At 39.8% G+C, this 13,817-nt stretch overlaps 1 protein-coding gene across 2 annotated transcripts in view; it reads left to right on the top strand.

Moving 5' to 3' along the window:
- The window catches only part of GRIN3A (glutamate ionotropic receptor NMDA type subunit 3A), a 170,314-nt gene that overhangs the window by 119,828 nt on the left and 36,669 nt on the right, over window positions 1-13,817 (top strand). For both annotated transcript variants that reach the window (XM_019816253.3, XM_045043508.1), the window contains exon 6: window positions 6,336-6,487. In XM_019816253.3, coding sequence (XP_019671812.3) covers window positions 6,336-6,487 — 152 coding nt within the window. The remainder of the gene's footprint in view (window positions 1-6,335; window positions 6,488-13,817) is intronic.

The raw sequence follows: 13,817 nt of genomic DNA, 5'->3' as shown, positions 1-13,817 counted from the left end.
AACCAAAGAAGGATTGCTTTGTCAGTCTCTCCTTTCATTCTGGACAGCAGTTGATACATGGAGCTGATAGTTTGAACCAGCAAATTTCACATCTCCCAATTCCCAGCTTCCCTTCTCTGACAGTACATGCTGGCTGTCAAGACAGCCATGCTCACTTGTCAGAAAACACTTTGACTTGAAACAGTCCCGTGGGGGTGCACAAGCCCTATTTCCAGAAAACTTTTCTTTCCTATATGTTAACTAGTGTATCAAAACTATTCTGATTCCAATTTCCCAGCCACAGTTGGTTTCTGTCTTCCCTAAACGTATCAGCAAATTTTTTACTTCAGTCTTTGTTTTTGTGATGAATGAGAATGTAAGAGCTGATGCTGTTTCTTCAAGCTTCTCCTAAGAGAAATCAATCTTTTCTCCAAGCAAAATGACCTCCACCTGAACCAGGGATAGAACTCAAGAAGAGAGAGATTTAGTGGTAGTTGTCTTCTCTTAAAACTACAATCTGAAATAGCAAAGTCTGAAAAAAAAAAAGAAAAAGAAAAAAAGAAAAGAAAAAGGAAAGCAAGAAACCAAAAGAACATTATTACATAAACCCATTTTGACATAACAATGGGAAAAAATCCCATTTTTTGTGGCATCTGGGGATATGGAAGGGATGTTAGATTTTTTTTTTTCTGTCCTAGATGCACTGGGTAATTGAGGTCCCTTCTGCCTTTAGCAGCTACTAACAATGAATCATTTGTAGCGGGCATAAGAATGAGGGACTCCATTCTCCACCTTTGTCTTCAGGGTGCAACCCTATCTTGTCAAAAGACAGTGGTGAGATGGCTTTTTGCCTCTGCTAGACCCCAGTGCCAGATGCCACACAATTAACTCCCCACTGGTTTCCTGTTTACATTTCCATCTGTGCTCCTGAGACTTAGTGTCTTAGAGTTCCCATCATCTCCACATACCACATTGTTTTCAAAGGGGATGAGGACAAAATGGCGCATGAAGAGCTCTCTCTGCAAGAGAACAGAAAGACTACAGATTTGAATAGAAAACATTCTCATCATTGTTGGTTTATTTTAAAAGGAAAAAAAAAAACATTGCTGGTTTAGTCTGGATGAGGTGCAAATCAGAAAATTTAATTCAGTACTGCCCCTGCCAACAAGTTCACAGCTTACAAACAGAACTTGGTAGAACACAAAGGGAGGATACTTATAAGTTACAAAACACGGTGTGATCGAGATACTAGTAAAAGTCTTGATTGCTGCTTTAAAAAAAAAAATTAATCTTCTAACTTTTTAGGGAATATTTCTCTCAATCCAATTTTAAAAAATATTATATGCTTTAAGAACATATATGTTTCTTGAACTTATAAAGATGTGGACTTATTAATTAATCAGACCTTATATAAAAATGTCATGAAAGCAATTTATGACCAATTCTTACCCTTTTAGCTTACAGAAATGTTTTATATATATGTATCTGTATCAACTGTGTTATAGCAGGTATATAATAGACGATGTATTACCTATGATGTAACTCATTAGGTTAAATCTGAAATAAGTACTTAATTCACTTACTGATGTAGTTCGTCAAAGGATCCTGAGAGTCTGCACCTACTTTCCCAAGTCCTTAAATGGCTTTGAGAACTTAAGAGGGAAAACAGTCCTTGGATTGCTTCATGTTGAATGTACCTTCACTTTATATAGTATTGATATCACACCAACTGCTTGTGACTACTGATTCCCCCTCCCAGCTTCACCATTCTGCATTTATTTAGGCTTAAAAGGTAAAACTGAGGCAAATGTGAGCCAGTGGCTTCACTTTGATTTTGAAACCTTTTCCTGAGGACTCAGCACAGCAAACCAAAACTATTAAGAATTCAGAAGCATGTGGAAAGCCTTTCGTCATATGAAATACCACACATCAGGGACACAAAGACATATAGGGTGCTCTGGAAAAGAAGAAAGTGTTGAGATAAATGAATACATGTCCCAAATTTATGCATTGGAGTTAGCTGACAATAAAGGTCAAATGAGAAGAAAGAGTAATGGAACTGCACAGTAATGATTTGTGACCTTTCTGCCAAAGACCTTTGCCTGTTTTTGAGTTTGTTCCTTTACTTGCTTTCCGCTGATACGTAATATAGTGCCAGAGTCTGAGCGCTTGGGTTACAACAGAGCTGCTGTTACTAACTGTGCCCCATTGGTCTGGTCATTTCATCTGTTCTCCAGGCTCCTCATCTGCATGATGGGTTTATGAATAGTACATCTAGAGTGGAGCTATTGTGAAGGTTAAGTAAAATAATACAGGTAAAGCATGGACAAGCAAATAGTGCCCAATAAATTATTATCATCCGGTATATTGAATTCATAGATTGAGACCAATTCCCTATAAAATTATTCCGGATAGATAGCCTTCACATATCTCAACTTCTCCCACACACTTCTCTCTCCACTTTGATGTTCTGGGGGTAAGAGAAACCTATTTTTAAAGTCTTCCTTATACCTGGGGCTATTACAATGTGTTCTCAATGGCCATTGCCCCAGCGTAGCTAAATACAGTATTCTAAGGACAGACAGCAAAAATGAATTAACCTTTCTTCCTGAAGTCTTTTTAACCCTATCTAAGATCTCATTTTCAAAATATCTATTTCCCAACTATATTTCAGGAAGATTCTTTTAGTCTATGAATTTCTAACTGTACATTTGCTAGCCAAAATATATTTCTACTACTCTTAGCTGAGTAAAGCTGATTTATCCATGGGGAAAAGATCAGGATTCTGTTCTGAAAATTGTTCTCTTGGGCTATTAAGCTGTATCCAATTTCCAGGGTGCCTGATGCCTTCATCTTTAGGGTTGAAGGATTCCATTTTGCTTCATCCATCAACCACAAAATAGTCAACCTCGTCTTTATTGCAAAGCCACGTTTCTAATGATAATGAAAGCAACTCAGGCTGCTAGGTTGAGTCAGCAATTTAAAAATCAGAATTCTTTGACCAATGAACACAATCAAATTTGAAAAGCAACTGATAAAAAGGACAGAAATGAAACCTTCAAGGTTTTACTATTTTATGTTTCTGAATAAAGTGGATTTTTATGTCTTTTAACAAATACCTCTTCTAATCACCACTAACTTTTTTCCTATTTCTCCTTTTGTTCTGTATGCATAGTTTGTTTTAATTGGTTCGTAATTATTATTAATGCCAATAATCATTTAAATGCCAATACTCAATATACATATTAAAATAGAAAATTAAAAAGGACAGTAATCTATTTTTAGCAGTCAATTGCAAATTGACATGATGGAATAGGGTGATTTAATATTTATTATTTCCTATGTAATAATTTTTTATAAATGTCTCTGCAAATTCAACATAGCTTTTTCCCCAAGGCGTTTTTAATACTTCTGTTGTAGTGCCAAAAAACTATTCTTAAAATATGTAGATTCATCGTAAGTATTAATTTCAGCTTTTTAAATTTTACATCATGTATTTTGTTTCATCTACCCCAAATGCCACTATCAAGAATCAGTCTAAGATGCCTCCTCTTACCCTTCTCATCTGGTAGCAAGATCGCATTCCTCTGAACTCCATAGAGTTTCATCCATCCTCCTCATCGCATCTGGTTTTTATATTTTACCTTGTTGAATTTATGCATCATCTACCTTGTCTTCCAGAAAAGTCCTATAACTTTCTACCACATTATGTACTTATTTATGTCTGTCTCCTCTCCCCCTTACCACCATGAGCTTCATGAGGATAGAATTAGTGTCTGACTTAACTTGGAAGTCTCCACAGCCCTCGGCAGAATATCCGGCACAGAATAAGCATTCAACACGTTTGTGGAATTAATTAACAGATGAATAGGTGTGCAACAAATGCTTATCAAATGAGAACTGAAAACAGTTCTGCCATTATTACACTAACCTAGGCTGTGGTTGTTGGCTTTGAGAAGATTTTTAGGAGAAACAATATAGTCAGGGAGTGTCCTTGCTAATTAATTCCCTCATATAGGTACAATCACATACCTATTAGGGCTGTGCTTATGCTATATTTACACAATTTATTGAAAAGTTTATAAACAAAATCTGCTTATGAATAATATATACTTGTGTCTGCTAAAAACAAATCACCAGTTTAGATGATTGTGTTTTTTTACTGAATTGCCTGGTTTGGGGAGTTGACATCAATATGACTGTAGTGATAGGGCCTGTGTTGAAGAGGAAATAAGCCATGTATTCTCTTGTCTTGCTCACATGCTGTCCTGGACACAATGGAAAGAGCATTGGTTTTGGACTCAAACAGACCTACTTTCAAATGCTAGCTTTGACAACTATGAGCTCTGTCACCTCGGGCAGTTTACTTACTCAATCTTTAAGTCTCTAAGTAATACGTATTATGCCGTAAGTTCATATAAGGGCTAGACACATATGGAATATTATCTGGTACACAGTAGGGCTTAATATGTTCTAGTTCTTGTTATTAAATTCCAGAGTGATTTAACTGAACTGTATACCATAGTCTACAGTATTCATCTAGTGCATGAAGTGCAAAATGGGGTAAGGTATGTAAAAAGTTTATTAGAGAACATGGTATATAGTCATCTCTCAATTCACATTAGAAATTGTCATGGAAAATTACTGCCTCAGGGAAAATACAGTAATATTCAGCAAACCTGGCCTACTTACCCTGACCATCAAGCCATTTCTACCAGACAGTTCCAGTTCCTCCTGCTATATGTTGTATATGCCCCAGTTCTCTCTCATGGCATTTATCTCACTTGTAATGGTATAATCATTACATGGTGCAGTGAAAACTATCTCCCTGTTAAGGTACATACTCAATGACCGCAGGGACTATATCTGCCTTGCTCACTGCTGAATCCTGACCACTGAACACAGTGCTTATTCACTCAAATATTTGTTCAGTGAATGAATGATTGCATGAGTCAGTCAGTCATTGAATGTTATTAGACACTTGACCGTTATTGTGTCTGACATGTAAATAAGGGCTGAATGAGTGAATGTACAACTGAGTTGTCAATAGCATTCATTATAATAAAAGTTTCTAAAGAAAACTGCTTACTTCCTTATAGTTACCTATTATAAAAAATGTTATTTAATGATAACATCAGCAGAAGAACAGGCTGCCTATTTAAAGTCTTTTCTTGTCAGTCTTGCTTTTCAAACCAAAACTACTAGGCACAAAGTAGGCACTCAAAATAGCTTTTTGGATGGAAAATTCTAATCATGCTTTTGACATTGTCATCATTTCCTTGACTTGCCATTGTTAGGGAACAAACAAAATTATCAGGGGAAAAACACCATACAACTCTTTAAAACTCAAATTTTTTCTGCATTATTTTTTTTGTCTTTTATTGGTTATAAACGTATCTCAAGCCTCATTTTTTTAAAAAAGGATTTGTGTATCCACAATAAAAAAACAACAACAAAAGCTAATGTCCTTGGAAATAAATTGTAGGATGGAATAATTATAGCGAGCGTTTGTTTTCATGAAGCATCTTTGAATTCTTGACAGCATTTTAGTCTTTATCGGTGAAAAAAGAGCTAGCTGTACCTTTAATTTATCTTCCTCAATCATCCTGAGGGCAAAACATCTTTTTTTGACCATGCTGTCCAATAGTTAAAGACAAAATGTAGTTAATTAGCTTTTTCACATGGTTCATCAAAGAAAAGGACAGTGAATTAATAGCTTGGAAGGGAAGTAAAGCCGCACAGAGTGAGAATACAGAGTCCATGCTGATAAATGAAACTCTGACAACACATTACATCCACCTTTTTGCTCCTCCTTAGTCTTCCCCCCTGCCTCTCTTGCCTTAAATAACCACTGTCCTGGATATTTGGCTTATCATTTCCTTGATTTTCTTCTAACTATACTTTTGCCACATACATACGAATTCCTAAAAATAGACTGTTTTGTTGTGAATGTGTTTACATTTACACAATGGAATCATGCTGGAATCTTCTGGGACTGAGGTTTCTTATTCAGTATTGCTAGAAATCATCCATATTATCCCATGTAGTTCTAGTTTATATGTTTCACACTGTATAATACTACAATTGTGTAAACATTCCACAATTTATTTACTCATTCTCTTGTCAAAGAAAATTTGGGGGGCACCTGAGTGGCTCAGTTGGTTAGGTGTCTGACTTCCCTTCAGGTCATGATCTCACTGTTCGTGAGTTGGAGCCCCACATCTATCCTCTGGCTCCCTCTGGCTCTCTGCTCCTCTCCCCCTCTTGAGCACTCTGCCTCTGTCTCAAAAATAAATAAATATTTAAATAAATAAATAAATAAATAAATAAATAAATAAATAAATATTTTCTTCTAGGATATGGCATTGGTCTTCCACCCAACTCTCCACTGACCTCCAATATATCCGAGCTAATCAGTCAGTACAAGTCTCATGGGTTCATGGATGTGCTGCATGACAAATGGTACAAGGTGGTTCCCTGTGGAAAGAGAAGCTTTGCTGTCACTGAGGTAAGGGAAAAAGTGCTGATAATGTTGATGCTTCGTAAAGCCTTGCTTTGAAGGATGTGACGAAATGCACTGTTACATGTGTCTTGTGGTACAAACCAGGCCATCACATCTACTAGAACTCACCATGATATTTGAATGACTCCTACCTTCACTTGAAGAGTGCCCATTCCTATAGGAATTTGCAATAACACAAGTTTGTCTTATATTTAAATGTGATGCTATTTTGATGAGTAAATGTTTGAATTTCCATTTTCTTCTATATGCAATATTCTCAAGTGCAGAAGAAATGCTGTTCAAATTACAACAATAGTATCTGAGATTCTCATTAACTATGTTCGGTTTAGGGGCATCTGGGTGGCTCAGTCGGTTGAGCGTCCGACTTCGGCTCAGGTCATGATCTCGCGGTCCGTGAGTTCGTGCCCTGCATCAGGCTCTGTGCTGACAGCTCAGAGCCTGGAGCCTGTTTCAGATTCTGTGTCTCCCTCTCTCTCTGTCCCTCCCCCATTCTCACTCTCTCTCTCTCTCTCTCAAAAGTAAACATAAAAAAAAAGCAAAACAGTGTTCAGTTTAAGTGTTAATTGCTGGTCACGAGGTGGACTTCAGACTATCCTTCAAGATCCAATCAAAGCTATTTTCCCGATAGTCCAAAGATGAATCCTTTGTGGGTTTACAAAAATAGACACACTTTACCCAGTAATTCTTCATTACTGGATCATAGATTTTTTAAACTGAAAACAGCCAATACCTTTCTTTTACAGATGGAAACTAATACCCAAAGGTCCTAAGTGATTTGCCCAAGGCAGACAAATAGTCAGAATCTACATCTTTCTATTGCAGTGCTCTGCTTTTACAATGTAATGGGGAAGAAACCATCAAAGTGGATAATTAAGATAGGAGACTAAAAGATATAACAAGAACCATGGGTTCAGGTATTTAAAAGAGAAACCAAATAAATCGGTACAAGGTCAGCCAGACATTTCCAAAAAAAAAAAACAAAAAAAAACAAACAAAAAAAAACAAACCATAGCCAACAACAATAATGGCTTCATATAGCCTCTATTTGTCAACAACTCCCAAATTTGTATTTCTACACGGACTCTTCTGAGCTCCAGAACCATATGTCTACCTTCCCGTTTGACATCCCCACTTGGATATCCTACAGGCATCTCACATTTAACTTGTCAAAAACTGAACCCTTGATCTTCTCTCCTAAATCTGCTTTTCCTCCTGTGCTTCACATCTTGGGTAATGGCGCCTCTGTCCATTCCAGAAACTGCCAAGGATCCTTAATGCCTCCCACATCTCACCTTCCGTATCCATCAACAAGCCATATTTTTTCCTTCTATAAAATATGTCTCAAGTATGCCCGTTTATTGCCATCTTTGCTGTCATGGCTCTAGTTCAAGCCATCATCCCTCATCTGGGCCACTGCAAAAGCCTCCTAACTGCTGTCTGTTTTCATGTCTGCCTTTCTCCAATTTATTCTCCATGTGGCAGATCACTCTTCAACTTAGAAGCCTGCATTGGCTTCCCGTGTTAATTAGGGAACAATCTGAAATGCAGAACATGGCCTACAGTGCCCTGTGGGACTTGATCCTGCCTACAGCTTCAGCCTCGTCTCATGCCACTTTCCCCTGGCTCATTACAGCCCCACCACAGTGGCCATTTGAGATAGAGATACGCCAGTGGCTTCTGTGCGTTGGCATCTCAGCACATGCTATTACATCCTCCTTCCCCAAAAGTCTTACGCCTGGCATTTACCAGCTAATGCCTTCTCATTATAAATTCCCAGCTGAAATCTTGCTTCTCCAGAGCCTGCCTATAATCCCTGTGCCAATCTGAGTCATATCTTCCTTTTTAACCTCATATTATATCTCACTGAGAAGATAGTCCTAGAACAAAGATTTAAAGGAAGCAAAGAGGAAAATGGGGAACTAGGGAACTAGCATGTTCTGTTTTTTTACTATGTGACAAAAGCTGTACTGGGGACATTAATTCATTGGTTCTCACTACAACCCTGTTAGGCAGGCATTTTTATCGTTATTTGGAGAGGTTTGCATGGCATTTTCTAAATGAAGTAAAATTGGGCTGATACTGGTAGCTGAATTAAAAGTCAGCCGAGAAAGGAAAAAAACCAGTTGCTTAAATTGTGCAAAGCAGCAGTTCACTTGGTGTTTTCTACCATTTGCTGTGACCGTGGTTAACTCATGCCAAAACTTCCAAGTGATTCAAAGTTGACAAAAAAGACCTTAGACAAGGCAAAAGGAGCCTCTCAGTCATGTCCCCAAAGCCAGCCATATGGAATGATCTGAACCTGCTTGATCACATGAACACGTCTAGGCTGTTGCCATTTCAGAGGACCATCAAACTGAGATATCAGCTGGAGGGACCATCTGACTCCACTGGACAAACCTCCACTGGAGGTACAGGACTCTGCAGACTCAGAACCTAACTCCACCAGGCACATAGAGGGGAACATCCTTCTGGAGACTCACATAAATCTATTTATTCCAGTATGAAAAGAGCTACCACAAAGCATGATAAATTTGAAGCCATATATTTCTGGACTTGTATCCTGACTCTACCAATTAACAACTGAATGACTTAGCTGCTATTAAGTCTCAGTTTCCTCATCCATGAATGAATATGATAACACCTGCCTTGCTATTTTGTTCTGAGAAGAGGAGATCATTTATGGAAAGACACCTGACACAGGGGCACCTGGGTGGCTCAGTCAGTTCAGCATCCAACTCTTGATTTCAGCTCAGGTCACGATCACGGTTCCTGAGTTCGAGCCCCATGTCAGGCTCTGTACTGGCATTGCAGAACCTGCTTAAGATTCTCTCTCTCTCTCTCTCTCTCTCTCTCTCTCTCTCTCTCTCTCTCCCCCCTCCCCTGCTCTCTTCTCTCTCTCAAAATAAATAAACTAACTAAAAAAAAAAAAAAAAGAAGCCTGACACAAGTAGCAAATGATGGAAATATTAATATACAATCAGTGCAGGGAGAATGAAATCATCATGATGGATTAGACCAACCATGACTCATCCCCTAGGACTGATGATGAGACGGCTTCTCTTGAAATACATGGTCACATAGAGAAGACCTAAACAAAAGCAGCATTCCCTTAGGAAGAGGGACACAGGAGAATGGATGCCAAATAAGCAATCACTCACCTATTCCATACCCACTCCATAAATGGAAAAGTTGCTTCCTCTCTCATCCCAACCACTTCTTATCTGTACAATGAGGTGTTTGGGTTTTATCATCTGCAAGAGCCCTCCTAGCTTTGATCCAGTGGATCATCCTGAGATAATATTAATATTCTTTACAGTACAGCATAATGGTTCAAAACATGGGCTTCAGAGACCGTTCTGGATTTGAACCCTATTGGCTATGTGATACAGGACATGTTAGTTGGCCATTCTGAGCCTCAGCTTCTGCAAATTGGGGATGATAATATCTACCTTATAGGATTATGGTGAAAATTAAGGTAGATAGTGCTTGTAAAATACTGAACTATGCCCAAATATGGTAGCCACAAGATCACTTATGTTGTTAAGGATTTTGAGGTTTCACTATAAATGTTCCAGGATTTTTATGAATTTAGCAGCAATTTTGAACAAAACCAAATTACATGTGGACAAGTAAGAAGATAAGTTTTGAATAACAAATAATCATTAGAAGCCATAAACTGTTCAGGTCATGCATACAAAATACACTAAATTGTTTTTTCCAACCATGGTTTTTAGCAGGTCAAATTCAGGAGAGAAGCATTTGGGAAATTCTGGATGTAGTGAATTAGAAGCAGTTGGATAAGAGACTGACATCAGGATCAAGTTATAGTTAAGACCACCCTGGGCCCTCTCTCCTGGTCAGCTGAATTTGGAAGGGGGAGAGAGGTAGGACTGAGGAGAATGGAAGGGAAGTGTATCATTAATTGGAACCTCAGACAAGAAAAAAAAAAAAAAATTCTGTGTGTGTAGAGGTAAGCAGACCGCCCCCAGCCTCGGGGAATCTTCTGAACATGCATGGAGCTGTTCTTTCTCAGGAACGGTGCTCTGCAGTATGGGGCATCCTGGTCTGTGCAGTAGCAAACTGCCATATGATGATGCTCACCTGTGTGCATTTAAACAGCAGTGCGTATCCTTGTACACCAGCCGGCACATTTGTCTTGAACAACCTATGACAGAATTTCAGGATGTCTCCCTCACCGAACCCAAAGGCAGAATATAATTAAATGAAACCAGTCTTTATCTCATTGGCTGAGCTTGGGCTCCTCTGTGAAGGCCCTCTGCCTGCTGGATTTCCCTTGGCTCAATCCATGAATTTCCACCTGCTTTTTTTTCCCCCAAGCTTTCAGAAAAGGTCAGAAGAAGGAAGCATTTACATAAGTGCTTTGCTTCCCATACCTTTTGCCTCAAATGCCGTACATTGCTGGGCTGTGATAGTGTGGAAACCAGGACCAGCCCTGAAATCAGACAAGCCAGATTAGAAGCCTGCATCTACCATCAGCTTGCTTAGGGCAAATCACTAACTCAGCTCAATCTTAGCTTCTTCATCTCTTCAGGGGCTTCTTGGGTGGAGTAAATAAAATAGCTGTTTAATGAACGTGTCCCACCTCCTTCACCACCCAGGGGGAGGAGTTCTGCAGGGTACCTCTCCCGACAGGTGCCCTTGAGGAGGACATTCCTTCGTTTATCTCTGGCCCGACTCTCCATTTTCCATGTCCAGTCCTAGTCTACATATGTTGCCACAGAGTAATTAAACACCCTTTCACTCCGAAAAAATAACCTACTTTGGCTAGTAAGCGATATGGTCACCTAGTAACACTATATGAAAGCTGAGTTTTCTTCCTATTTCTAGTAATCGGACATTAGTATTTCATCCCCTGTGAGGACTTTGATCTATTCACCTCCCATCTCTTGGCAACCCCAGAGCTGTCTAGCTGCAGTCTCTGTGGAGGATAAACTCATTTTTTTTGAACTTCAGGGCTTTATCTGGTCCCCCAGAGTCACCTAGAAAACCACACGTCCAATTCTGCCAACCAGACTCCGGCAATTCTCAAAGGAACTTTAAATGACCTCAGATGTTTCTTCACGATGCTCCTAGCACCGTTGTGCCTACGCTCACAGTAAACTTATTGTCCATCAGTTCCACTGGGGAAAACGTATGGCAGACTTTAAATTCCTCCGTTTTTCTTTGACTCAGGAAAAAAATGTAATTTTTTGGTAAAGTCACTGAGTGAACTTAGAGTTCCAGGGCAACAGTTTTGTAAAATCTGTTATTTGCAAACTAGGAAAAGGAAGTCAGCAGATCACAGTTTAGCAAACTCCCCAAATTCTCCAAGAAATTATTAAGGTGTATAATGATACCTTTTTTTCTTTTGAGATTCAGCGGGGGAAGAGCAGAGAGAGAGGGGGACAGAAGATCCAAAGTGGATTCTCACAGAACCTGATGTGGGGCTCAAACTCATGAACCACGAAATCATGACCTGAGCCAAAGTCAGATGCTTACCTGAGACTCAGGCGCCCAATGATACCTTTTTATTAAAAAAAAAAAAAAAGTCTCTTTTATTTAAAAAAATGTTTTTTTTAATGTGTATTTATTTTTGAGAGACACAGAGACAGAATGTGAGTGGGTTAGGGGCAGAGAGAGAGGGAGACACAGAATCCGAAGCAGGCTCCAGGCTCTGAGCTGTCAGCACAGAGCCCGACGTGGGGCTCCAACTCACAAGCTGCTGTGAGATCATGACCTGAGCCGAAGTCAGATGCTCAACCAACTGAGCCACCCAGGTGCCCTCCCCAAAAAAGTCTCTTTTAAATAATGGATTGAGTAAATAATTGGTTTTACCTTTTAACCAACTGGAAACAGTAAAGAAGGAAGAGGAAATAGTGATCTTGGCAGAGAATGGGTAGCACTCTCAAACAGTCTGAGAAGAGTTTTCAAGAAGACATTTGCAAATGTATGGGTTAAGGAAACCAACAGAAATAGTAGTGTCCCAGAGCAGGTGAAGTGAAGGAGTCATTACCACATCTAGGCTCAAGGGAAAAAATGGAGAGAGCCATTCCTAGAACTCAGGAGTAAGGGCTCAAAGGGGGTTTCCTAACAGGAGCTATAGCCTTTGGTGAGGGACATAGCCAACCAATGGTGACCTGGCTGGAAGATGGCCAGAGAATAAATACCTGACCTTAGTTTCCTCCCACCTTCTCATTTTCCACCACTGCCTTAGGTCAAGGGAGCCTGTCGATGTGGTCCACAGAGGACCTCCTCAGGGCACAAAGCCCAGTGGGAAAAGGTGGAGAGTGTTCTGGAAGGCCAAAAGAATGTACGGCACAGCCCCTGGTAGCAGACAAAGATGGGGATGGAATAGCTAGGGGAAAGTGCCTGCAGCCTGACCATCTGAGAATGTGTAGCTTCTGTACCAGAACACGGAGGTCCCACCTGCAGGCAGACAGCTCATGCCTTGCCCTGGTCAGAAAGGAGAGAGTACAACCAGGTCCACTGGAACAACACTGGTCTTGGGAGCCAGACCATCTTAGCTCTGCCATTACTACAAGGAAGCAGCTTTATGTCTGGAAAAGTTACTTAACATGTCTCAACCTCGGTCGAAGCCCTATCTTCCCGGATTGTTATAAGGTTTTCTGCCTCTGAATCCAGGTGTCTCCTTGTGTTGTTATATGTGGGAAACAAATACATACTAAGCAGGAAGTTGGACATTGCCATGAAAGGAGTTCCATCTCAGGAATTCAGAGGCCTTGATTACATGGTATAAGGAAAAGGAGAAGTAAATTTTGGAGCAGTCTAAAAGCAGATCATTGTACTTTTCGGTGTTTCTGAATACCAAGGAAAGTGCACCATAAGAAACTTGCCACCATTCCATCCTGAGCTCATCCTCAACTTGACTTTCACTACATCCCTGAAATTTCTCCATCCATGGCCTTCCCAATCCTGAACGTCATCTAATAAGGAAATCACTTAGGTTCTCTTAAGCTTGTTTCCTCACCTTAAGATTGAGCTGCGTAGCTTGTGCAGCTTAGAGAATGCTGTGCTTCTCAAGCTGATACATTTAGAGGGATCCTGACTTAACTAGCTGAAGAGATGGGTCCTGGAAGAAGGACAGGGAACTGACTGGCCTCCAGTCTGGGCTCTCTATCTCTGACCACTACCCCAGACCACCAAAACGTGCATCCCATATAAAACTTTCTAATACTGTTCACGGAGAAAACAGAGTTTTCTCATGATAGATACATTCTTCCCTCTATTAATTTTGGGGGTGGGGGAAGAGGAAAGGGTTAGTCAACTAGAACACTGAAACCCAAAAAAATCACAT

This window comes from Felis catus, chromosome D4 (assembly GCF_018350175.1).
Source record: "Felis catus isolate Fca126 chromosome D4, F.catus_Fca126_mat1.0, whole genome shotgun sequence".
NCBI lineage: Eukaryota > Metazoa > Chordata > Mammalia > Carnivora > Felidae > Felis > Felis catus.
Note: the sequence above shows the minus strand (reverse complement) of the source record. Positions and strands in the feature narration are given on the sequence as shown.